The 27042-nt window shown below is 42.5% G+C and overlaps 1 protein-coding gene across 2 annotated transcripts in view; it reads right to left on the reverse strand.

Moving 5' to 3' along the window:
• LOC120783325 (mitogen-activated protein kinase kinase kinase 12-like) overlaps positions 1 to 27042 on the reverse strand; it is a 27902-nt gene continuing 860 nt past the window's right edge. The window contains exons 1-14 of one of the 2 annotated variants that reach the window (XM_040116240.1): positions 25789 to 25866; positions 13812 to 14338; positions 10672 to 10855; positions 10046 to 10237; positions 9084 to 9242; positions 6764 to 6922; positions 6355 to 6463; positions 4103 to 4212; positions 3818 to 3934; positions 3319 to 3456; positions 2456 to 3167; positions 2077 to 2144; positions 1319 to 1619; positions 1 to 1133 (exon numbers count right to left, since the gene is read on the reverse strand). In XM_040116240.1, the coding sequence (XP_039972174.1) occupies positions 1047 to 1133; positions 1319 to 1619; positions 2077 to 2144; positions 2456 to 3167; positions 3319 to 3456; positions 3818 to 3934; positions 4103 to 4212; positions 6355 to 6463; positions 6764 to 6922; positions 9084 to 9242; positions 10046 to 10237; positions 10672 to 10855; positions 13812 to 14298 (2823 nt within the window). In that variant the 5' untranslated portion in view covers positions 14299 to 14338; positions 25789 to 25866 and the 3' untranslated portion in view covers positions 1 to 1046. Of the gene's footprint in view, positions 1134 to 1318; positions 1620 to 2076; positions 2145 to 2455; positions 3168 to 3318; positions 3457 to 3817; positions 3935 to 4102; positions 4213 to 6354; positions 6464 to 6763; positions 6923 to 9083; positions 9243 to 10045; positions 10238 to 10671; positions 10856 to 13811; positions 14339 to 25788; positions 25867 to 27042 lie in introns of those variants that run through there. The other variant, XM_040116241.1, reaches the window with a different exon arrangement.

The raw sequence follows: 27042 nt of genomic DNA on the forward strand, positions 1-27042 counted from the left end.
TATGACAGGACATACTGTACCAGAGCAGACATATTGCTTTTTCTTTGTTCACCTGTTGTTCCTCTTTTCTCTGTGTTTCGACGCTCAGACATGAACAGCAGCTACAGTACATTCTACTACCATAAGCTTTTTGAGGTTCAAATAGAGTAGCTCCACCTAATTAAAAACATCAGCACCTTTAAATTATACAATCTCACATTTTAAAAATTTGTTCATTGTACAACATCTCATATTTACATCGATATTAAAACACAGAAGTAGAAAATGGCAACATAATCCATCTTACAAATGTAAATAAAAAATGTAAACAACACAAATGAAAAATGTAAACTGTTTTTTTTAAAATGTCAATGAATTCACTGTAAATTAACAATAAATTAGTCAGTGCATAATCTTTTGAGAGGATATGACACAATGATTACAACGACATCAGAACATTTCATAAATTAAGTGCAAGTAGCAACATCAGTGGGTGTCCCAGTAATGCTGACAATTGAAACGTTAACATATAATAGAAGCCCTGATAGGATTTCATTAACATGTTCTCATATGACACGACATGAAATAACACGACACACATTTTCATGACGGAGATAAAAATACACACTGACATGGAAGATGACAAGAGACGTGAACAGACGGTCGTGTAGATGGCCTCTTTTGACTGAGGCCTCTGTCGCTGAGGTGTCATTCGATGTGTTTTTGCAAGGCTGATCTTCGGCCAGTTGCTATGGAGGGAACAGAGCTGCTCCGTCAGCTTGGCTAGTGCCCCACTCCACTTTCACATCCCTGTGATGCATTTATCTCAAACAGAGTGGGATTTTTTCTTTTTTTTTTTTCCCCCAGGATATTTCCAGGTTTTTGATCCCACTCAACAAGGATTTGTTTTGTGTTGCTGCTTGTGATTGAAGGAGACAGGCCTTCATTTCCTGCCCCCTCCGCTATATCCCTGATCATGACTCAGTGTTTTCTAAGGTCTGTGAGAGCGAAAGAGGCATTCGGAGGCCAGATCTGCGCGTGTCTGAGTGGGTTGAGACGTTGGGTTTTCACCAGTTGGTTGGAGGTTGGCTGGGCTCTGCACTGCCTGAATGGTCCAGCTCTGCACTGTCACAGTCCGAGTCATCATACTGGCCCTGGTGTGGAGCAAAAACATGAATTATTTGAGTTAGAACAGCAACAGATTGATCATCATTGATCTTGATGAAGTATTGTCATGGTACGCACCTTAGCATCTGTCAGCTATATCTGCATGTTTCTATACTGTATATCTGACTACCATTTTGTCACTTTCTGTTCACCTGCCCTTTTTTTTGCTTACCTCATAATTATGGTCACTTGAAGTGAGGTGGGTCTTGACTTGTCGTAGAATAGCTTCCTTCTCAGACAGTCCATCGGAGCCCAGCTGGGTCGGGTCAGACGGGTCGGCGGGAATCTCTGAGCCCTGAGACAGCAGGTCATCGCTCTTGTCGTCCAGACGCTCATCGGTGTTGGTGCTGACCACGTCCGGTGTGCCGCTGTGGGAGTGGTCACTGGTGTTTCCCTCCTCGCCGTCCGAGACCGACAAGTTCTCTGAGCTAAACGTTGACAGGGACTGGCATTTGCTCATGCTCACGGGACGCCTAAGGGGCAAGACATTAGGAGAGAGGCGATATATTCATGGAATAATTTCTACATAATTTCATGGCATTAATGGATTTATTAGTGCTTCTCAGTAGAGAGAAAAAGAGCCACAGGCATATTCAAGCCCAACATGCAGCAGTTAATCAAGTTCGGCGAAGCTATTTGGGGAATTCATGCAACGGAGGTCACCAAACTCCATTTACTAAAAAGAATAACAGAAGTCTAATCTGTCTCACCCTTACAGGTGCAACAAACCAACAGGAGACTTCAGGTGATATCTGAGAAGAGGTCTAATCCGGCAAAATAAATCAAAAACACCACCAACAGTGTGTGGGGGCTTTAGAATGTCATTTGCAAGTGTGTTAAGAAGATAAACATTTTGCATGGATGCAAAGATTTAAATGTTAATACAATATGTATTCAATAATTTCATCTAATGTCTTTAAAAACTATTACCGTCTTCTCGGCAACTCCACTTCACTGTCCACTTCTCCTTCTTCCTCCTCTGAGGACACTCCGCGTCTCTGTGGAGAATATTTACAGTAGGCATGAAACATCAGCGTTGACCTGTTTCACTGCAGACTAATAGCCCACCATCCTGCAAAGATTTCTGAGCCATCTGGTGAGATGTGACCCTGATGACACCCTGGATACATACCACTGTTGCAGAGGCTCAAATGAAACGGGCAACAAACGAAATTACATGGGTTTCTTTTCCGCAAAGCATCTCAGTGCCAATTCATCTTTGCTCCCTTTCAAGGCAGAAGTCAAAATGATTTAGTGCCACTGGGCTAGTTTTAGTACGCATCATTTTTCATTGCAGCTTAAGTCTCACCTGACTGCGTGTCACTGCTGCCCTGTAGAGCAGCGCTGCAGGTGTGAGGCGTTGACTTCGGGGTGAGCGCGTGATAACCGTTCCATCCTCCTTCTCCTCACCCTCGTGGGGAACACGGGTGCTCCCGAGCACAGACGCTCTGCCTGCAGCAGCTCCCCTGCCACACGGTGAATCGGGGCTGCTGGAGAACGGAATAGAAGCTGCGTCTTCGCTGGGCGTGTCACTGCGTGGAGGTGTTTCTGCCAGTTCGTCAGTACCCACACCGACATCGTGCCCTTCCTGCGGCCCTCCAGTCATTCTGCTCTCCCCCAGACCGGCTGAGGCGCTCTGACTGCCGGCTCTGTCCAGGCCAGGCCTGACCTGCCCCTTCCTCCGGCCTTCAGCCTCCAGGGTGGTTGAAATGAGATCGGGGCTGGAGGAGGACATCTTCTTGAGCAGCAGGTCATGCTGCAGGCCCCTGAGGGCTGCACTGGGGTCTAGATGGTGCTTGCAACTTGGAACAGATGAGGTGGCATTGACAATTGCTAAAGACGAAGAGAGAGTGGCTTTTAGCTGAGCCAAATCCCCACTGCTGCCTTTTCCAGCCTTCCTGTAGCGGGGTTTTCCTCGGCGTGAGCGGCCCGGGGAGGTAGAGCCTTTGTTGGGTATTGTGACCTGGGTCATGGACGAGTCCAGTTTGGGGAGGATAACCTCTGACTTTAGTAAGTCTGGCCTGGAAAAGAAAGGGAAGGTATTAATTTAAAAAATAAAATACATCAAAAGATTAAATTCTTTAATAGCTGATTGATGGATTTTCTGCTCTATTTTTCACTGCATCACTTAGCATAGCCTTGCAAATGGGAACAATTTGCTTCCTGTCTCACCTCTTGCTGTGTGAGGGCAGTTTCTGAGGTACGTTGCGTTTCTTCATCAGTTTCTCCATCGAGTTGGAGGAGGCGGACTGTCTGGAACTGTGGTGCTTGAAGCAGCCCGGGTACTTCTTGTCCAGTGACTGCTCCCTCCTGTTTAAACACAAAACCGATATTCACTTAATGGATGTTGATGGGTAATCAGCAAAGCATGCGAGAGCACTTAGTTACATGCAATGGCCCTGTATGACTGGATGTAATGGCCATTTGCTTCACATTATGGGCAAACTTTTCCATGCCTTTCCATAAGTAAATACACTACTGATAGTGCAAGGTATTTGAATAAGTAAAACCCTAGTTTTCCTAATGTTACAGCTGTAATATTACAATTTTGCTGTAACTAGGACTTTAATACAATATACTGCCCTAGGTCTCCTTGATTTCTAACCATTACTGAATTTGTCTGTTACTTTGAAAGTCATGCAAGTACAAATCAGTGTCAGTGTTTTCATACTTGAGCAGTTCTTTCTCTTTGATCTCCAGCTGCAGCATGATAGCATTGAGCTCCATGTAGAGATTGTTGGCTCTCTCCAGTTTCCTCTCATAGTGCTCCCGGATGTCCAGTGCATGTCTGTGTGGAGAGGAGAGTGAGGAGAGGGACATTAATACGCAGACGCGCGCATTTATCTGCTACTACCGTAACTGCATCTGCTCTTTTCTCAATAACTGGCTTTCCCACGTTCTATATTTCAAGGTGTCCATCCTCTTTACGCGCCCTTAATCCCATTTCTTGGCTAACCTGAGTTCTTCTCTGCGTCGTTTGATCAGCTCCTCGTCCAGCCTGTGCAGACACGTCCCCTCCGACTTGATCTTCTCAAAGTGGTGCCTCACCTCGTCTCGCCACTCCGCCTGAAAACGCACATGAAACGCATTCATCAGAGCCGGTTTCAATGACTTACAGTGACTGAATATTTCACCATCTTACAGTTAGGAATGATAAATGTCTTTTTTTCTGTGGTTTAAAAAGGGTTCAGGTACTTTTAAACTAAAAATGGTGTCTAATATTACTACTACTACTATTAGTACTACAGTCACTGCTTCTATTCCCAATACTATTCCCACTTCTACTATTACTACCGCTGCGATTATTTATGTTCTCTAGCAATTCAAACCAGCCAAATGTGCCTGTAAAAACAGTACAATAACCAGTGCCAGCCAGAAAACAGTACCCTGCATTTGAAGGTAATGCAAAGTGATATTATCATGGTTGCTTGTCTCTGTAGCTGATATCAAAACATATAACTATCTTCCAGGCACCTGTTGTTAAATTCTGTGTTTTATTAGATTTGTAAAACGCTGCCAATCCTGTGTTTTCCATCAGGATAATAAAGTATGACTTGGCTTCATTTGAAAAAATTATATTAAGAACAGATGATATATATTGAGATTAAATTTCATTGCACCTTTATGTAGTGAAAAAAAAGCTCTTAATTTGCAGACAGACTGAGGTTTTATGTGTATCATGGAAACAAAACCCATTAAGCTGTCAGATGATAATCAATGCACAGGGAGCAAAACTAAACATGAGCTGACATGACATGAACACACACACACACAAAAAAAAAATGCAGCGTGGGCATTTTCTTGTTCACATTGAAGCGGGACAGCTGTTATCTGATACCTGTCATATCAAAGGACAAAGGAAGTAAAGATATATGAGCGTGTGCATGTACATGTATGTGTGTGTGTGTGTGTGTACCTTGTGTGTGTGTGTGCGCGTGTATTTCTGTCTGTGCACGAGTGATGCTGTTCTTATTAAGCTAATGCACTCTTCTATGTCTCCAGTCCCCTCTTCCTCTCTCTCTTTTTGCTCTCTGCACCCTACCATTAAAGCAATCAATACACTCCAGCAGAAAATACTTCCTTCTAACGTCACAAGAAAAATCCATTATGGGGCAGAGAGGAGAGAAACTGGGGAGGGTACCAGGTGGGGGAAGGGGGACAGGGAGGAATAAAGGATCAAGGATAAGTGCAGAGAGAGAAAGAGGTTTGTGTTTTGCATCATGCAAAAAAAAAAAAAAAAAAATGGAGGAGGCAGGGGCGTTGCAGCTAAGGCAAAATAAAATCTTATTCCGTATGTTTGTGCGCACAAGTGTGTCTCGTAATTACACACGCAGGAGTGCGCAATGGTTTTAAGACATATTTTCCACATAATTACACTTTTCTAAGTCTCCTGTCCTTCATCTGTTTTGGGTTTGCAGTTGTCTGACATTTGTCACGGGCCCCATCCCCCACCCAGTCACAGGCAGACACACACACCCTCCCGCTCCATCACACAGACCTTCTCATTTTGAAAATGATGGAGGTTGGAAAAAGGTTCTCGCTTTGACCAAAAATCAGCGCTCACACGTGAGAAGCAAGAAAGAGCGAGGAAACAACAATAATATGTTGTGACTTAAAGGACAGGTGTTATTACTGGGCTCCTGAGAGGCCTGGGGCCCCAGGCAGCTGCACACTCTGCAATGCCTGAAATCACGGCAGCAGACTGGAAACAAATGGCAGGTGCTTAACAGCAAAATGACTATTAGAGATACTGCATGTTGCTGACAGGCAGTTCTCTAGTAGAGAGCCGTACAGAAGTTATTTCTATCCTTGTCTAATGACAATTATAATCCATTTATTTATTTATTTGAGCAGGGAGACTGACTTGAGAAGTGATTGTTCTCAATTATATTTTCTGTTCATTATACAGTGCATATACAATATTGTATAAATACTTCAGTCTCCTTTTCTTGTCTACTTTCTCTTTAATATGTAAACTGGTATTGATGAATATTGTAAAATAATAAATCTAATTAGATTAAATTAGGTAAAAGGTAGCCCTGTGGTTTAGAGATTAAAAGACATTAAAGGACAAGTTCAGGTGAGGTTAATACGAAGCTTCAGTAGTCTGACTTTGACAAATAAAGGCGATTTTAGAGCAAAATTTTCACACTAAAAACACCCACTTGATTTGTTTAACTCGGATGTTGAGGGGTAAAGGAAGCTTACCTGAGACTGAAAGTAAGTTTCCTGTGGAGTAGATAAAATATCCGCTGAGGCGATGTCCAGATGCAGGAGAATCTGTCGGAACGATGGCCTATTTCTTGGCTTGCAGTTCCTGCGCATGGATTAAACAATGTTTTTCAAATAATGCAAGAGACACTGAAAAAATCACCTTTTAACTCTTATTAATATTTCCCTCTTTGTGAAATATCTTTTTAATTTTTTCTTCTTTTTCCTCTGCCTGACCACCTTCACTCTCTCAGGATTCTTAATGCCTTCAACTTCATTATATTCGTTCACCAATAATGCATCATACTTTATTCTTCCCTGTCACTCTTTTTCCCTCTATCTCGCTCTAGCTCCTTTCCTCCCCTCTCCTCACCCTCCCCTCCCCCTCCCCTCCCAGCTTGCTCACCAGCATTGCCTCAGGAGCAGTTTGAAGCTGTCCGGACAGCTATCGGGTACAGGCAGCTGTAGACTGTTGTTGCCCACTCCCCAGATGATAGCGGAGGAGTCCACATCCTTATAGGGCACCTCTCCTGTCAGCATCTCCCACAGCACAACGCCAAATGACCTGCAGAGAGATTGCGGCACCCATACTTTCAGACACAGTGATAAAGATGTGAAGTGAACAGGCGAAAGCCAGCAAGACTGAAATGTCATTTTTAAACTTTTAAACTTTCTGCAAATAAATCTTTTACCACTGATATTGGTGCAACTATACTTTATCTCTGTAAAAATATATTAATCTTTCATGAAAAAGTCTTGAGTAGTTTCATCAGTTCAGTAATATGATAGGTTTGGTCACTGGTAACAATTTTTCTGTCATTTGAAATGTGTCCATGAATGCTGTACAGTTGGACTGGTAACAGCCTAAATAATGTATACTACCAGTTCCCAGTGGTTGTGCCCATAGTGTATATTTATGCATGTTTTACAAATATTACTGACGCTTAGTCACTTTACTGTATTAACCCAGTGATAAATACATCACAGCTCCAGGAAACAGTCGGTGAAAAACTATTATGATTTGCCAAACTTTGCCAAAATGTGTGTTAATATGTTTTATTTGACTGTCTCTCACTGATGAAACACTGAGCTGTTTTGTAGGAGAGCAGGGCAGCGGGCCCGTGGGGATGGTAACTAAGTGAAGTCTGTTGTTGGTGACTCTCAGGGTTGCCATGGTGATCATGTACAGTATCCAAGGTGCCAATAGCATCACTTGCAGCACTGAGGGGGTATGTGATGTTGTTCTAACATGTGTATTTTTATCTCCGTGATTATGATTCGTGATATAAATGCACAAGAAGTATAAACTATTGTTTCCTTGATTTTTAGTCAACTTTTGCATTATTGTTTTAACACAAGAGTAAGCAATAGCAGCTGAATAGATGATGGATCACAACTACAGGTGTATTTCTATACAGTATGATATAATTTAGAAAAATAAGGAACGATTTGTCATTTCAGTGTGACTTATCTTCAAGTGACAATACAAAAATGTAAAAATACTCCACTATATCATAAATAAAAGTAATGGCTATTGTCATAAAATGAATTTTTTTTCACAATTTTATACACACACCCATAATATATTTACGCAACTATACTGACACAAATTCTTACTGCGTTACAATTATTTTACATAATATAATTTGGAAATGATACTGAAGCCACTCAGTATATAGTTTCAATTTTTGACATTTTTGCTCTGATGTTAAGTAACATTACCTTATGCTGTTGTGCAACAATCGTCAGATAGATATTTATGTTTTTGTATTTACTTATGTATTTATTACCACATATATTTTTTAAACTTATAGTCTTTGATTGCTTTTAGCTTTGTGATTAACAGTGCCTTTTTCCCCCTTTCTTCTCCTATTTATTGTATGTTTATTTGTTGACCTGGGTGACGAACTGTTCCATACAATTTCCCTTGCAGAAATAAATACAGCTGGACTGAACTGAATTGAACTGAAACTTCAATTTATGGAAGGTTATATTTTGTTTAGCTGATTTGTATCACCTGAAAATGTGTTTATGTTAAATTCTACCTTTGGTAGAATTTCCTTGTATAAAAGTCAGAGATGAACATTGTACCAGCTGTCATAGTACGTCATCACAAACAAAACCGAATACATACAACATAATACTTCAACACAGCCTCTCCCTCTCTTTTGTGGTAGGGACTACTATCAGTTGATTTACATAAATTTAAAAAAAAAAACTGTACAGTATACAGCCATTTTTTGCCTTCTTTCTACATCAAAAGCTTTTTAATCCTATTTTCACTTCTCTGCTAATGCACTGCTGGCCTTGGGCCAAACCATCCGCAGGCTCGGACGGTTATTCCAGCCTCTCCTGAGCGCTGCAGCATCTGGCAAATCAATTATTAAATTAGCCAGCGTTCCTTTCAGGACGGAGAGGAAGAGTGATGAAGGGATGTAGGATGGGAAAGAGAGAGGGAGGGACAATGTACTGGGGGGGATATCAGGGCTTCACTCAGGTCAACCCATCAGATATGGCAGAGACCCTATAGAATTTCATGTAATGAGATATTGTACATAGTACTGAATAGATTTTCTGGAAACCGGATCATGCGCTCTATACTGTAGCAGGCTGTAACTAATGAGATTCTATGTTGATTCAGCGGCAGATAAGACAAATCATAAGGGAAAATTGCAAAGGTTCACAAAGGTGCAAAAAGACAGTTTAAAAGGGATTATGACACCTACCAAATATCCACCTTCTCAGAGACGGGTTCGTTGCGAATGACCTCAGGAGCCATCCAGGCCACCGTCCCAGCAAAGGACATCTTGGTGCTCTTGTCGTTGAGCTCTTTGGACGTGCCGAAATCAGAGATCTTCACCGCGTCATCGTAGGTGATCAGCATGCTGGAATGACACAACAGATGACATTTTGCAAGTTTACGTTTACCTGTTTGAGTTCATATGTGTACAAAAATGAAAAAACCAGATAAATTAGATCAGGTGAAATCTGTAACATAACACATTATAGCTCCGTGTTTTGTCAAAACCTGAGCAGTGATGTGGGAGTTAGGGCCTTTCAGGGTCAGAAATTTGCCCGTTAATTACAGCATCTAAATTTGGCCAATTAGTGGAACTTTCAAAGGCAGTTGTTCCCAACCTGAGGCTCATGACTCCCACTGTGGGTCACAAGATAAATCTTACGGGGTTGTGAGATGATTGAAAGAATAGGGAAGGAGAAAAAAAATTTCTGCTACACAAAATTATGTGTGTGGTAGCCTCTAAAAAGTCTCCAAATGAACTGATTCATTTTCACAGGTTGCATGTATAGACTAATGCAACCTGTGATGAGGGGAGTAGACGAGTAGACATCGCTTTGTTTTATGGGGTCAAAACCTAAAAAGGTTGGGAAACCACTGCTCTAAAGCTTGGAACATAGTAGAAATATCCAAATATCGAAGTCAGACTGATCATGAGTGAGATACCACCTGAGGTATTACACTGGCACTGAAAACTGTGTCCGAATAACAAAGTCAAGCAGTGTGTGATTTGTCTTTTTAATGTGCCTCTATCTCCAGTATGACAGTTTCTAAGCTGTACCTAAACTTTAATTGTAAATATTTAGTGACCTGTTTGCTCTAATATTATCATTTACACTTCAATTACAGAGCCGTGATGACACAGTGAATTTTGAAGTGTAAAAAACTCACTTTGGTGACTTGAGGTCTCTGTGGATGATCTTGTGGAGGTGAAGATAGTTCATGCCCCCGGCGATGCCCATGGCCCAGTCCATGAGCAGGGATGGAGTGATCTTCCTGCCTGCTCTCAGCACCTCGTAGAGCTGCCCCTGGGCACAGTACTCCATGATGATGCAGTAACATGGAGCCTGGGTACAAATACCTCTGAGAGTGTAAAAAAAACAAAAACAAAACATGTATAGTATGTTAGGATTAAACATATTAGAGTTGTTACAAAGCCAGTGATGGATGGACAAAAACTTGAAACTTCCAGTCTTTAGGTATTCGACATTGTAATGTAATCACATGGTCCTCCTTGGGGTCAGAAAATGTTAAAACCTTCTGGGTTTATGAAATCTTTTCACAACTTATTAAAACATAATAAACAACAAGCTTAAATACCCTTCTTAGTTCTTATAAGTTCCTTATACCCTCATATATATAACTAACTTTCGCTTAACAAAGAGAACAGGCACTTGATTAGCATGGGCTTGTAGAGCTGGGCTAATAGAGTATGAAACTGGATCATCATATGAAATTTTATTGAAGCACTCTGCGCTCCCGGTGATATAACAAGCCAACTGATCATTTCTACTAACTTGAAAGTGATGATGTTGGGGTGTTTGAGCTTGCGGAGATGCTTGATGTCAGTCTCTTTGATATTTCTCACTTTCTTTACTGCCACCTCCTGTCCGTGCAGTTTACCCAGGAAGACGGCACCCTGGGCTCCGCTGCCCACCCACTGCAGGTCCGATATCTCCTCGAATGGGACCTCCCATGCCTCTGAGATAGGGGAAGAAGATGTAGGCAATGTGGTTGGTGAGTTTATCGGTGTAGTAATATGTCAATTATGGATATAGAACCGAGTGATGATTGTATTAACTGATTACAGGTCAATTTTGTCAACTTGAATGACAAAACTATAACTCAAAATTCCGTTCTTAAGAGCAGCTGATGTTTATCACTGCTGTTAAACACCAGTTCTTTAGTGAACAATAGAAATGTACTTTTTGGTGTTTATTTTATTCCTTTTTAAACATTTTAGTCAATTTTATTTTGTCTTTTTTAGCCATGCTGGCTTCATGGCTCAATGAATGGCAACGTTGGTCCAATACTTTGGTCCAGACATCTCAACAACTATTATATGGACTGCTATTAAATATTGTACAGATATTCTTTGTCCCCAGAGGATGAATCCTAATGTCTTTGACAGTCCTCTGAGATATCTAGCGCCATCATGAAGATGATATTTCTGGTTGAGGCTGAAATATCTTGACAGCTATTACGTGGATCGCTGTGAAATCTGCTACAGATAATCAAGGTACCAAGAGGAAAAATCTTAATCACTTGATCCCTTCACTTTTCCTCCAGGTCCATCATCAGGAGGTCAAAATGTTAACTTGCCCAATACTTTGGTTTATGACCAGGTACCAGCAAAACTAAAAAGACGTTCAGCCTCAGATTTGCTTTGAGTTTAGAGCTAATTAGCAACAGGTTAAACTTAGATTGAGAACCTGGTAAATATTATACCTGCTAAACATCAGCATGATACCGTTGTCACTGTAAGCATGTTAGCACCACTGTGCCTACGTAGAGCCTCACAGAGCCGCTAATGTGGTTGATGATGATTCTTAGTCTTGTTTAAGTTTATTTGTGTGATGCTGTAATGGTCATTATCTCTTACTACATTCATTATTGTATAGCTTCCTACTTGTCCAGTTATACGTCTGAGTTATTTTTATGTCTACCTCTTCATATTTTAATATCTCAGCATGTCTTGTAGTACAGAAGACTGTGTAACACTGTGTAGTGCTCTAACTGGCGTTTTTGCTGAAGTGCTAATAAAACGAAAAAGAAGAATTCTCAATGCATATTTAATTGCCAAATACACTAAACAACTATGCCAAAATGCAAAACTGATTGCTTAATGAGAGAAAAAAAAACCCCAACATGTATGTAACTTGAGCTGGTAGCACCACCAAGAATGCTGCCATATCTTAACATCCTGTGACAGTAAAACTGGTTGTAGCTCGAAACAGAACCCCAGTTGACATCTTGTTCCGTGGTTGAACCTCACCTTAACCTAAGACTCAGGGTGTAACAGGCAGACAGACAGGGAGCTCTAATCTCCTGTGCGTAAGTCTCCCTCAGCCCTCTTAAATCCTGCTTAGTGCCATTGTGGGGCTGACGCAAAACCGGGGTCCGACGCGCAGGAGGGGGTTAGAAGAAGGAGGGGATTTGAGAGCCTAATGTGGACGTATGGTGAATAGAGAGGTGGAGGGGAAGTGACGGTAGTGGCAGTGGTAGCTGTGTGTGTGTGTGTGTGTAAAGAGAAGAGATGGGGTCAGGGGGTTCCACACGGGTCGACCGGGGTCCATGTGGCCCAAAGACAGACTGTTAATACAGAGACAATTTATAGCCGGCTCCGCTGCTGTTCTTAACAAGGGGACAGAAGATTCAGACACATTTATCACATTAATAAGGATGATATGAATGATTAATGCCCTCCACTGACTGATTGAGAGCTCAGCCTCCCCTCAAATTTGTTACAATAAAGACCACGTCTGATACACCAGAATTTCCCCTGGTCTGCTGTGTTTGATCTGAAAAAATTAGGAAATTTAGCACACTGCCAGACACCCCAAAAGTCCTCCAGAATCAATAAAGAACAGACAATTTTCCTGCTTTCTATTGTGCTACATTGTTCCTTCCGATCAAAGCTTAATAAAAGGGCATTGTCATGTGGTAGGCAGGCAGTCAGTTGAAATACCCCTATTTATTTCACTTTTTATAATATCTGTTTTGCTCTTCTCAGTGTGTATGACTCCCTCTGATGCTGCGCAGAGGAGGGGAGCAGCGAGGTGCAGATGGGCTGGGAGTGATAACAGCACAGGATCAAAAGGAGAGGAAAGGAGACAATGAGAAATGGAAGGAGGAGGGGAGCGAAGGGGAGATGTGGGAGTCAAACGGGTGATAAAATATCAGGAGGCTGTAAAGACAAGGAGAGACACAGACTGTCACCTTCATGCCTGATGTGTGAAGCTGTATGTATTTTATCAAGTTAGTTTTTGGCATCTTATCTTACTTTATGTGTTCATGGCGATGCTAGATGTGTGTGTTTCTATTTGTGGATGTGTTTATGAATGTGTGTGTGTGTGTGTGTGTGTGTGTGCATTCATCCTTTCGGCGCATGCTCACATCCGTGTGTGTGTGTGTGCGTGCGTCAGGTTTGCGTTAATAGAGATGAGAGGCGCAGGGTCAGAGCGTGGCCATGCATAATTCATGAAGCAGATTTGGTAGAGAAGTCCCGGGGGAGCTTCTGCGCTATTGTAGTGGCTGCAGACATAAACAACACAGCGTCACAGGGAGCTAGTTTTATGTCGGGGGGGTAGTAGTTGGTGGGAAGGGGTTTGGCACAAGCAGGCGAGAGGATGGGGGGAATATCAGGGGAAAATGAGCCCTTTGCAGCTTTGATAGAGTCTCTGGCCGCAGCTCGTTTCACGTCAAGGAAAGTGTTTGTTTACAACACGGCCTTTGTGGGAGTCATTTTTCTACCAACTGTTTAATGTAATTAAACTGGGGGATAAGATCATTCAATTAGCATATCAAAGCGTCAGAAAGGAATTAAATGGGAGATAGTGACTGCTTTTATTGGAAAACTAAAAGCAACCATCCAAGTGTGTAAAGATGCGATTGTGTTTGCACTGTATACTGAAACGAATGTGACTGCTAGACTTACCGTCCAGGTCATGTTTGTGCTCTGTGGAGTAGGCTTTTCCAATCATAGTCCAGACAGGACGCAGACACCCAAACAATCCCTCCAGAAACCCCCCTCCCCCTCCGGTAGACTGGCACTGTAGCCTGGCATCAGAACACATGCTCCTGACCGCGCTGCTGTCCGGCTCCTGCCCCTCTCCCTCTGTCCTTCCAGGACTCCCATCATGCTCGTGGAGCTTCAGGACACTGTTCGCAAAGTGCTCCTGCTGTTCCTCGCCTGGTGTCTGGTTGTGCCCGGTAGTCTGACCCTCTCCGCCCCCGGGCTCGACAGCACCGCCAGTATCTATGGAGAGCACGTTGCGAAGGACGCACTGAGTGGGGGTCAGGTCCATTTCCGGGGTGCAGGGTGTTTCTGCATCGAGCCGCCGAAATGATGGAGGATCGGAGAGGGGTGTGTTGAAGCCAGAGAGAGAAGGAGAGGGGGCACGAGGTTCATGAATGAGCGCCATGAGGGACTGCTGTCATCCGAACAACTAGAGAACTGGGAGCCTTGACGAGACCAGACATATAAAGAGTGGGAGAGAAAAAGAGGATGGAAATTGTTATAAATCACATCAAAGTTTAAATCATTGCTTTTCCTTTCTGACAGCCATGAAGGCTGATTTAGCTGAAATGTTATATTTGTAGGAAGGCATCATCCTTGGAAGATAATCACGTAGGCCTACTATAAGTAGAACCCTTAGCTACAGTTATTAAGTTATAACAAGTGGTTGAGAAACTCAGTGGAATGATTGTTCTGCACAACAAAATGCCCAAGTCTGACCTAAGCAGCCACGGACTCTCTGCAAATGCAGGCAAGCAAATCCCCCTTGAGCAATGATCAATATCACAGAAATGCACATTCATAGTTTCTATGCTCTTCTGATTCGGGTCAGCTTTTTGCTTTGTTGTATCACCCAGTTTGCTGTGCAGCTTTCTATGAAGAAGGCCTTTAATGACTGTGCAGTGGTGTATGGTGAAGGGTAACATTTTCAGAGAGTTCGCAACAACAGACACAGTGAAAAAAGATACAGGTCATCATCAGCATAGACGGATGGAACAAAGATCGCACAAAATGGTTTTCGGCATTTCTCACAACTCAACAGTAAGGACCCCTTGCTCGCTGCACCACGACTGCAACTTTGTAATCTGATGAAGGTGAGAGTACGGTGGTTATTTCTCTACATTGCACCATGTGATGAGGGCACTGACATTAACTAATGAGTCAAGATGTATCTGAGGATGTTAAATCAATACTAGAACGTGAAACAGGATTCAGGATGTTGATAAAGGACAAAAGAGCAGCCTGTCTGGACCATAAATCTGAGAGAGCCTCAGTTCAGTGCTACCGTTGAGGAAGTGCACAGAAAATAGCACGAGAGCCCGCTCTTAGGCTAACTTTACAACCGCATATATGTAGGTGTCACAGCATCACAGTAAATAAATGAAATAACTCCACATGTTATAGAACACTGCAATAATAGTATTGCAGTGTTGTTGTTTAGTATGCACATGGTGCCACAGCTGGTGATTTACAATCTACATTTGAGCAATTTCACTGGTACATAAAAATGGATGAGATCCGATGACGGATGTATAATATTGAGAGACTTCTCCAAGTCTTTTGTAGGTTTTTCATTTCTCCAAGGACAAGAGCGTATACATGCTCGGTGGAGTATGAAAATGCATTATTTCTTCTCAGGGCCCTTTGAAGTGATCCACTCCTCCTCTGCTCTCTGTGACAAGCAAGACTAAGAGGTGACAGGTTTTACCCGCTCAGTAAAATAATGATAGAAATCATAACCCTTCACACCACTACAGTCGTGTTGTTGTCGTGTAAACGAGAAAAAAGAAAGCGTGTTTTCCTCTTAGAAAATCCTAAACATGGAGCTCATCAGTTTCCAGATCACTCGGTCATTGTGAGGTGCACCTCAGGTATTTTACTTTTCCTGCTCATACCCTACTCATTTTTAAGGTCACTGATTACAAATTACTAATCCTAAACGTGTCTGCGTGCTACTACAGACTATTGCATCGACCATCCTTCTGTAACAATTACTCTGACTAAAAGTAATGCTGCTGGCATCTGATGGATGAGCTATCAGCCCCCTATGCCCTGATACCACCATCCACTGTATGTAGCTGTGTAATAACTACCTGTACTTCAGAAATAGGAAGAAAGAAATCACACAAGAAAGACAAAGCCAGGCAGGATTGCTCATTAGCAGAGCCACAACCATAAATCTTAAAGTCTGTAAAAAAAATCATCCTCATTATAATTTTCTGTGCGGAGAGAAACCCAACCACTGAGACACATCTGGTGTCTGGGATCTGGGATAATCACACATCATTCACATCCGACTGATCCTGGCTCCTAATAGTCCTGCTCCTGCTCTCACTTTATTTATTTGGAGGTATCAGCTGCGGGGAGCCGCGGGAGCAGGCTACGGTCTGTTACAGGCCAGTGCATTGTGGACGTGTCGGAGGCGTTTGTGCGCATCGTCGCTTCTCCTCGCACCTCCTGCGGTTTAGATGCCCCGGTGCCTCAGTGGAGCACCACTGACAGCACCGAGGTCGCAGTCGGATACACTATCGCGGCTTATTCTCCTAAAATAAAGGGACAGGCGGCGTTATTTCTGTGCTAAGACCAGCTGGCTTCTCCCGGCTTCTCGCGCCGAGTGAACGCTGCCAATGTAACGTTCCCTACCTCAGTGCCGACCGCTGAAGTCCATCGCTGGTGAACGCAAAAAAAAAAGCTTATTCCACTTTGGTTCAGGATTTCCTCTGACAACCACCACTCAGTAATTCTTCTTCCCTGGGTGTGTGGGTGTAATCAGCATCCACGCTCTCCCCCCCTCCTCCTCCTTCCCCGCTTCATCCAGTGAGATTTCTCCGCCGCGGAGGACTGCGAGGAAGTCTGCGTCTTCTCCTGCGTTTATCCCAGCGAAACAGTAAACACAGCTATAGCTACGCTCCCTTGGTTCGCCCGTTTCCCTGCGCCTACGCCTCCTCTCCGTTTGCCATTCCCCTCTGAGGATACGATCTGCGCACAATCAGGAATTTATACGGCCACCTCACCTATAGTAAACACGACTGGAGAGGGGGAGAAGGGAGAGGAGGGAGGAGATGGAGCGAAGGGTGGGTTGGGTGGGGGGGTGGCGGGTGGGGGGGCGGCGGCTGTGCTGATGTCCACCTATCAGAGGACGAAATGCGCCGTGACGAGCTCAGTCCGGCGTGACACGGGAGAACCGCAGGTAAACGGGTTTATGTGCGAGCGAGGCTACTCTTAGGGCAGGGGGGGGGGTCAGCCGGTATGTGAGGTGATCAAAATGATGTCATCCCTGAAGTATGCAGCGTTTGACTGGACAGCGCCATGAAAATCCCTTCAAGCCCTATTAACGCCCTGTGTATCGAGTGTAATTGGTGCATAATCTCCGAGCAGTACCCAGTCTGCCACAGCGAGGACACGAAGGAAAGGACGGCAGGTCGGTTTTGTGTTATCATCATCATCATCATCATCATCTCCAATCTCTGCTGACCCATTTCTCTGAGACTGAGGGACACCGGGACAGCACATGCCAGGACCTAAATGGGTCTTTCCTCAGGCGTGATTTGTTTCCCTCAGCGACTTTAATTAACCTGAGTGAAATAAAGTATCACACTCATTTCAGCAACTGACACCTTTTAAAACCCATCACATGTTGTGTTTGGAGATCCCAAATACACGCAATAACACCACAACCTTGTCTTCAAAGCATCCTTTTGAACTGGCATTCTTGCCACCGTGCAGTGAATGAGTGAAGAGTGAGTGAAGAATGAGTTGTTATTACTGTGTGTTGCTTTAAACTATGGACACATTTTCAGAAATCACTGACAAAGCATGTGCTGTACAGTCCTGGGGAAATCAGAATAAATACTAAATACATAATCCCTGTGGCCCTCGTTTTCAAGCTTAAAGACAAAGTTCGCGAACTTATTAAAAACATCAAAACTGAACAGCCATGCCAATTTTTGAGTGGCTCAGGGTTTTGTTGAGCCATTTCACGGGAAAATGGACACTCTTAAATCATCGTGGTAAGGCTATGTGCAATACAAAAGAAACTCACTCTCCACATCAACCCAAATCCCACAGCTCCCACATTCAAGTCAGGGAAATCCCTGAATGAAGAACGGATGGCAGTTTAACTCTGCAGGCCAACTGGGAGATCATGAAATCACTGTAAACACTGGAGAATCCTCCAAGAGTCAGAATATTGGGTTGACGCAGAGGAAGATGTGAGTTAGTGGAACAGCTGGGGATCCCATGTCTGAGCTGTGTATTTACTGGGAGGCTAAATGGTTGTAGCTACATGACCCTTTTTGAGTGCTAAATCCAAATCCAGCTTTTATCTCCCAGATTAAGCTCATGTTAGGCTTAAACCCATAACGATGACCTCACCGTGCTGCTTGTAGACAGCGGGGAAACCTTAACTAGTGCACAGACGTGAAGCTGAGAAACCTGCACGTACACAAGCATTCAAAGCCGCCCCCCCCCTTTCTCTTTTTGCTGTGCTTCATGAAATCCTGAAAAAAAAAAAAAAGATCACTGCACTGTCTGAGTTAGATACCTAAACTGAAATGATGTTTTGTAAAAACTGACTGCCTCTGTTTGTATTAATTCATTTTTTGAGTCATCCTCTACCTCCTGCTTCCACGTGAATCCTTGCCAAATGAAAATAAGAATTTTTTTTTTAACGAGTGCAGTTTGTTTTGTGGTTTATGGAGTAACAAAGAAGCAGGCTGAGCAATGACAAGACGTGTTTTATAATGCTACATTTTAGACCCACCAAAGGGGCCAGAGAACAACAGCAAAATGATATTGGACCTATTTTTATACAAGTAATTAAATATTCAACTAATTGTTTAACAACAGTATCACGTTGGGACACTGTCGGGGAATAAAGTATCATTTGCTGCATTTGATGCGTATATTTTAATTTTACAATTTAATCTTAACATTATTTTTACATTATCTTCAAGTTCCCTAGCCAAAATGTGATTTATTAATATTTGATGTAGGTTTTAATATCATATGAAACAGATAAAATGGGGGGAAAAAATGCTGCAGCTGTAGTTATTCTTGCTATTTTATGCCATCCACATCTGCAATTCCACCCCCTACTGTCTTAAGGCAGTCTGAATGAAGCAGCAAAACCTCTGTTCTATTTCTATCTTCTTCTTAAAACTTTCTGCATGATTTATTTATTGGGGCTTGTAGCTGCAGTACGGCTCCTCGTCAGGTATGTTCGGGGCTCTGAGGATCAGTGCCACCACCTCTGATGTCCACCAACACAGCATCTTCGTCTGTTGCGGTTACTCCAGCAGAAGCAAGCACAGAATGAACACCGCAGGGTATCATTCCTTATCGGATAAAAACCTCAAATCTATAAAGTCACAGCTTTCCAAAAAGGTATTCAGTGGGACTCCCACTGAAGTTTTTAAATATTGCAAAGTGAATTCGGATTGAGGCATGTGCATTTTATTGTCATTTAACATATCCAGCTCATACATAAAAATATCATTCTTTATATATAAGACAAGATTTAAAACAATGTGCAGATTTAGAACTGCAAAGCTTTAACCTGACTACAGCGGACACTGACCAGTATCCATGTAAATGGCTGATGTAAAATGCTGCATTGTTTGGCAACATGCCTCATAATCTGTAGGAGGAAATTAACCGAAGCCTGCAGTGAAGGATGTCGAGAGGAATGTCGTGCGTGTGTGTGTGTATACATGCCTCTGAGTATGAGTGTACAGTATTTTGTGTGAGGCCCGGTGCCAAGTGGTCACAGATTGTCCCAGTCCGGTTAAGGGGGAAGGGGGTAGAGTGGATCTCTGTGTGTGTGTGTGTGTGTGTGTGTGTGTGTGTGTGGTTGAGTGTAGACTAGAGAATGAGGGGGAGAGCAGCTTCTGGCTCATTGGAGAGCCTATTTATGGATCCTCATCGAGAGCCCCTCGTGTTACTCATTGTCACTTTCACTCACACACTGGTGAATAGGCGGCCAATCATCAAATCCACTCAATTCTGTTCCTAAAGGGATTGTGAACAAAAGAAGCAAAGATAATTGGCTCTCTGCTGCAACATCATATTGACTGACAACCAACAGAAGAACACCAGAGTGTGTTTGTGTATGTCTGTGTCAGCGCGCACTGTGGAGTTATCCCTTTTACCCTGTTGGGGGAAGCTGATATTGGACAGTATTGACACCAATCAGGTTGCCACCACTGTGCATTTCATCTATATTGTCCACTGATGGGATTCATTAAGATTGGCGCCACCCAGTATTGGCTTGGGGCAAGGGGAGGTGTTATGGGTGGAGGATTCTCCATTTCAACAAGATGACCTCACCTCCTGTCTGCAGCTCAGGAAGAAGAGTTTTCATTCATAAAGTTCATCCATTCACACATGCGTGTGCTCAGATGTGTGCGCACAAACACACATACATGACCAACATGTCTCCCAACGGGATGCTGAGGAAACAGTCAAGCCAATGAGGCAATATTCAGGTGAGATCACTGCCGGACACCAAGGTTCCTCTTCGTGTTTCAAACCTCTACGAAGGATGAGTGTTTATCGCCTTTCATCACTTGACCTTGCCTGCATTACAGTACAACAAACTCAGGAGTGGAAAGTACAAGTCATATAAAACTGACGGATACTGTAACTTGTTGGACGAACGCAAAACATTTGTGTGTCTCTACCCATAAACTGTATGTGCACATTTTCACTCTCTCTAAATTAGCTTAAACCTCCATTAACTGATTTTCTGGCCACTTGGGGCCAGTGGAAACAAGCTATGAACACAACACTGACATATTATCAGCTTTACAGTTGAGTAGGGCAAAAGAAGAATACAGTTACTATTAGTGTGGTTACTTATTTATACATCCAGCAGACATGGAACAACATTGGTGTTCATTTGGAGTCATGATTCCTCCCACCTGAATTATGTATGTAAGTCCAATATTCACTCTCCTTTTTGCTATGTATTTGGTCTCTACCACCTCCTGAGGCAAAAATCTAGCTCTTTAAATCTTCCACTATGTTCACCAGTGAGTCGCTGACTGTGTCTTTCTGCTGTTTGGTGCTGAGCTGGCAGTGCAGAGTGGGTTTTTAGAGCTATTTCACTGAAAACAGTTCATGTGATCCATTTATAACATAAAAATATCGAATATAGCTTTATCTACAGTACTGTGCAAAAGTTTTAGTTTCTTATCCATTATGCAATACCACTGATGGGTCCCAAATTCAATCTGCAGTGTGACAATGACCCCGAACACACAGCCATAAAGAGTGGTGAAGAAGTATCTTCAGCGACAAGAAGAACAAGGAGTCCTGCCACAGATGGTCTGGCCCCCACAGAGGCCTGATCTCATCATCATCATGGATTCAGTCTGGGATTACATGAAGAGAGAGAAGACACCAAAACAGATTAAATCCACAGGAGAACTGCGGCAAGTTCTCCAAGATGCGTGGAGTAACCTACCTGCCAAGTGCCTTGAAAAACTGTGCACAAGTTTGAGAATTGGTGTAGTTTTAAAGGCACAGGTCACAACAAATACTGATCTGATTTAGTTGTTTCCTGTTTAGTGTACTTTGTATGAACTTAACTGATAAATAAAAGCTATTCAGGGCATTATATTTGAAAGCATCCTTGCTTTACTTTGAGCGCCTAAAACTTATGCAAAGCACTGTATAAAGCTTTAAACTTCAGAGAAAAGCTAGAAATGGAGACCCAGCCAGCGGAGGAACCATACAGACTTATTTTGGTGTGTTTTAAAATATGCTAATCCCAACATTTAGATCAAGCACTGCTTTGATCTTCCAGCAAGATTAGAGATGCATCTGATTTCCCTTTGAAATCTCTGAGAGGCGAGTAGCCAGCTAGGCAGCCTGCTGAGGAGAGCCTCTGGCGGCAGCCCGGTCAGGAGAGGGTTAATAACAATAAAGGGGAGGTTGGAGAAGCCTTCCTGAAAGTCACATGGTCTGATCCGGGAAGGGTAGGGGGGTGGCTAAAAGGAGAAGAGGGAGGGAGGGACGGAGGGTGGGTGGTGGGAACGAGAGGGGGAGGAGTCCGGAGCAGGTTGCCGTAGAAACAGAATCCTCAGTTGGCTGGTGTGAAGTCAGAGGCGTAATATTAGGCGGTGACTGCAGTTAGAGGCTGCTGGTGGTGTGAGGTGGGTGGATGGGAGGGGAGGGGGAGATGGGGGGGGTGACTCACACTGGAGGACGCACTCTGCATTCTAATGGATGGACACACACACACACACACACACACACACACACACACACACACACACACACACACACACACACACACGCACACAAACACAGACCTTCCTTGGCTACATCACCTAAAACCTTCAACCCTTAGTCCCTTTCTCATCTTCTCATCTCGTGTGCCTCTCCACTGCATCTATGGCCATGTAGCATGGCTCAGCATTATCCTGCAACTCTCTACTTCAGAACATATCATTAATTCATTATGTCAATGGCAAAATCCATTAGCGTACGTCTTGGTGGCTTCACTTGCATGTGTTGATAGAGGGCATCTATTAGAGGGAACCAAATGCTTAGACAGGCTAGTAAACTATAGCCATGTAATTGGTGACGGTATAATTGCATAGCACGTGTGGCAATTAAAGCGATAATATGTGTAAACCATGCTCAAGATTATCATTGGATTAACTACACTTCTCAAATGCCCTTGAGTGTAGAGGCTCACCAGCTGTTACAGGGGAAGTGTTAATAATTATGTTGACGATTTTTAGGGCTGTTGTTTTGTGGGTCTTTTCTTTTTGGCTGCAGGGAGGTCGGTTTGTATCTCATTAGACGTGCTGTGGGGAAATACTTCATGTTAATCAACTTTTTCTCTCAGGGTGCAGGACAAGAAAGCACAAGCAGCAATACAAAACAGATATTTTGTCAAACGCACAATTCTAAATCCTAACAATTAAAAAACATATATATGAGATTTGTGATGCTACAGGGTTGACAAAAGCGATTCACTACAACGGCCAACAGACTTGTGTAACCAAATGCGTAAAATCACTAATTATGCTCATGGATTCTCTTAATCCATGCAACGCAGACATCTATTTTTTCTTCTGATATTGAGATATTATATGTCGCCCTAATGAAAGTGAATCTGACTCCTGAGAAGGCAGAGGCTGGCATAATTTTGCTTCAATAAAGAGTTCATTATTTAGTAATGAAATATTAATATTTGAATGTAAAGGTCATTAGGAAGTTTTCGTCATCTTATGTGTTATTTATTTTTGTAATCTACAGGAGACTTAGTTAAGTCTACCAATTTACCTTTTAGGAAAACAAGTTTGATTTCTCTCATTTGTGTAATCATTAAAATAATCAATATCCAGTGGTGAGAAATAATGTACTTCTTAAGCAGAAGTGATAAAATGGTATTAACATAATTTGAATACATAGTAGTGTTTTTTTAAAAATGTTTAACTGTGCGTTTCCTCACAAAAAAAAACGATTTCCTACTTTATATTTGCTCTTCAGTTTACGATCTGACATCCACAGTGAGGACAACATAGTTTCTGCTGTTTAGAGCAGCCACTGCAGTGTTATAACTCAGGGGAATGTGACGAACACCTGCCCTATGGCAAATAAATTGACTTTTTGATTGAACGCTGCTTTGCTCTTCCTTTTAAGGCGAGCTGGGGCATGTTCATTTCCCATCATTGCTGCGTGTACAACTGGAAGCAGCAGGGAAAATCACAAGCAGTGTGACGTTTTCTCAGTCACTGCCCACAACTGTGTCTCGTGGTATGAGGCGAGCCAATGGGGAGCGGGCTTGCTGGCTGGTCAGCGATGTGGGAGGCTGGCTGATGAAGAGTATCTTCAGGGTTGTTTATTGCCAGTTTGCCTGTGACTCATTCAATTTTTGGGAAAAAGGAGAGGCTACAGTACCCCGTTGAGGCAAAACCAACTTGATATCCCCTGACTCTTTATGTTTCAGATTTTCTCTGGAATTGTATGTAAATTTAAGCTAAAAGTAATTTCTCCTACTTAGATTGTTTGAATTGAAGGATTTTTACACACATGAAGAAACAACTATATTTCAGGAAAAAAAAAAATAAACAGAGAAGAATCAGAAGAAAAATTAACTACATTTTGTGCGATAGAACAGGACAGAAAAATACTTGCCCAAGTATTATTTAACCTGTCCATCTATGTTTAAATTTGTCATTACAGTCAGATGAATTAAAAGTTATATGTAAATTAGCGGTCTTCTTCAAGAATGTTCTAACTGTATTTGACTCTATTTATGTTGTACTTTATGTTGTACTTCATTCCTGATGGGTGCCATTGTTCTATTGTGACTGTACTGTATATTTTGTTTGGACTCCATACCATGCCACCGTGGTCTTGAGTAAATAAATCTGAATCTTAGAAATGCCCCCCCCTTTTTCTCAACATAATCATCCTGTGACCCCTCACATTTGTCTCTCATTTACTCTGAAGTCTGTCTGTGACTTTTGTTCTTCTGTCTTTCCATGTTTCTGCTCCATTAGGCAGCTACATGTCCAGCAATATCCTGTCAACACACTTGATACTGAATATTTTGCCTAATATATGCAGAATAATAATGGGTAGTGGCATTGTTTTCCAAATTTGTATTCTGGTGGAATACGAGTCACCAATTATACAGTGTTATGCTAATCACCCACTTGACTGGATCACATATTAGATGTATTAAGAGTCATTAATTCAGCTGAAGTAAAGAGGCCAATTATTATTCGTTACAAAGCTGTGATGGAAGTGATGGCACATCAAGAATGTGAGGATGAAAAAGACTTTTGTTGGTTCAGAAACAAGTAGTTAACATATAAGAGACGTCCACTGTGCAGCATCAAGAGGCAAGTTCAGCCTGTGGTTCCAGTGCAGTGCGCTGTCCATGGTGCTGATCACGGGCTAGAAAGACCTATTGGAAACTGCAAATAGTACCTAATGTATTTACTCATTTAACCTGTGGCTGCAAATAGGAATAAGATGATGAAAATGGTAGAAGGTTGGAATAAGTCATTTAACTTAGTTTTAGTCTCACAGTCTCGGTTTCCTGAAACAAATGAGAACTAATCAGCCAAATAAAACGGCTGTGCTTTTCCTAACCAAAATAATGGAAGATTCCCTCATTTAAGTGGCATTTTCTCAACAAAAGATAATTCAAAAGTTAAACAATGAAACTGTAACTGAAATATTTCTCTCCCTACTGGGAAAATCTTTTAGCTTTTAAGGCTTGATAAGTCTCAAAGGTCGGTCAGCTTCTTTCTGCAGTGCACTGTGGCCCTCGGACACACTTTCCAAAATCTCCAAACCGGGAAAACTTTGTTGTTGTTTTTTTGTTTTTTTTACTGCATCTACAGCAGGTGATTTTATTTTCAGCAAATCAGAGGCGAGATTTCAGGTTTTTTTCAACAAGAAGTGGATGGACCGTGGGCGTCGACACTGAAGGTCTTCTTCGACAGAAACCCTGCACCCGACCCTCTCAGGGAACTGGAAGCCCCCCGCCTCAAATCAATGTTGATCGATTTCATTACGCTGGAATAAAGAGCTGTCAACGTGCCTGTCGAACTGGCGATTTGCGATCAAGAGCGAGCAGCTCAGCAGGAAGATTGACCCACAGCGCCACCCGGCTGCTGTAAACGTAACCTGCATCTGCACCAAACCAGATTCCCTGATTAAAACCTTGCGGCCTTGGAGTGGCTCTCCATTGTCCCGAAATGGAGACGGAAACTGCACTTCGACTCGTAGTACCTGTCTGTGCAGCTGCATTATCACTAGTGCATCACGTACACGCAATATCAGACTGATGCGTCCCCAGTCAGCAGCATCTGAGGGACGACTCGAGCCCTGCAGGGAACAGACTCATTCCGGTGGGAAAACCTACCTTTTGCAGGCTCGGTGTTGTCGAGTGAAGTTTGGTTTCAAGTCGTGGGTCGGTGTGTAAGTAAAGAGTGAGCAGTTGCCCCCCTCACACCCCCCTCCCACACAAGACAGCTCTGATACCCGTGGTGCCCCTGCTTAGCCTCGCTACTACAGGGACCCCATCTGGCTAATTACCTTGTCAATAAACCTTGAGGGTAATATCGCGTGAACGAGAGTTGGGGGTGAGAGCAGAGTCGGGCCCTCCTTCACGGCCCCATCCCGATTTCCAGTGTTGCAGCTCATATCTGCATTTACAACTGTATTAATGCAGAATTTAAATAAAGAGAGAAAAAGAGAGCTGGGTAGAAACAGAAATTCTCCCAAGTTTCTAAACTAAACAACACCAATAAGACAAGCCCTCTCCACTATTTATTATTATTATTATTATTATTGTTATTATTACTATTAAGAGAAGAAAACATCAGAAATAAACAACAACAACAAAATAATTACAAAAAAAAACACATTTAAAAAAATAGACAGCAAAAATCACACAGAAACTGGAAAAAGTCCTAGGCTACTATAAGTACTTGTACCAATATAATTGAACGCACACTTTTCAAAATCAGCCAGTGAAGCTGAGGCTGATTTTTCAAAGTCCAAGGTAAAATTTTCATAGCGCTGCAACTAGCAATTGTTTTCATTACTGATTCATCCGACGATTATTGTCTTGATTGATAATTTTGTCTATAAAATCTAAGAAAATAGTGAAAAATGTCCATCGTAACTTCCCAGTGTCTGAGATGATATCTTCAAATGTCTTTTTTTGTTTAACCTACAGTCCAAAACGCGAATATGTTCTATTCACAAAGATATAAAACAGAGAAAAGCAGCAAATCCTCACACGGCAGTGAACATGTAAATATCAAATGTTTATATCAGGACTTTATTCAGTTTGGTTTTCGTTGACATATTTATACAATCTATTAATTCCTCTTCAGCGTGTTAATGGTTCTTCTACTATTGGATGAATAAAACACTGTATACTTTGGAAATGCTAAAATATGCAATAGCTAGAATCATGGCTGGATTACAAAGAACCAAGCAAAGCAGCCAACAGCCAAGGCGCCCCAAAAACCCCAGGTTTACTGCTAGGGTCACTAGGTTTACTGTATATCATTTGAGTCAATACAATTTGATTAATCACAAATTTGTCTAAAACTTGCACCACCAAGTAGAATTTCAGCTAAGATGGGTTTTCCATATTGTAGCCCGG

This window comes from Xiphias gladius, chromosome 21 (genome assembly GCF_016859285.1).
Source record: "Xiphias gladius isolate SHS-SW01 ecotype Sanya breed wild chromosome 21, ASM1685928v1, whole genome shotgun sequence".
Taxonomy (NCBI): Eukaryota; Metazoa; Chordata; class Actinopteri; order Istiophoriformes; family Xiphiidae; genus Xiphias; species Xiphias gladius.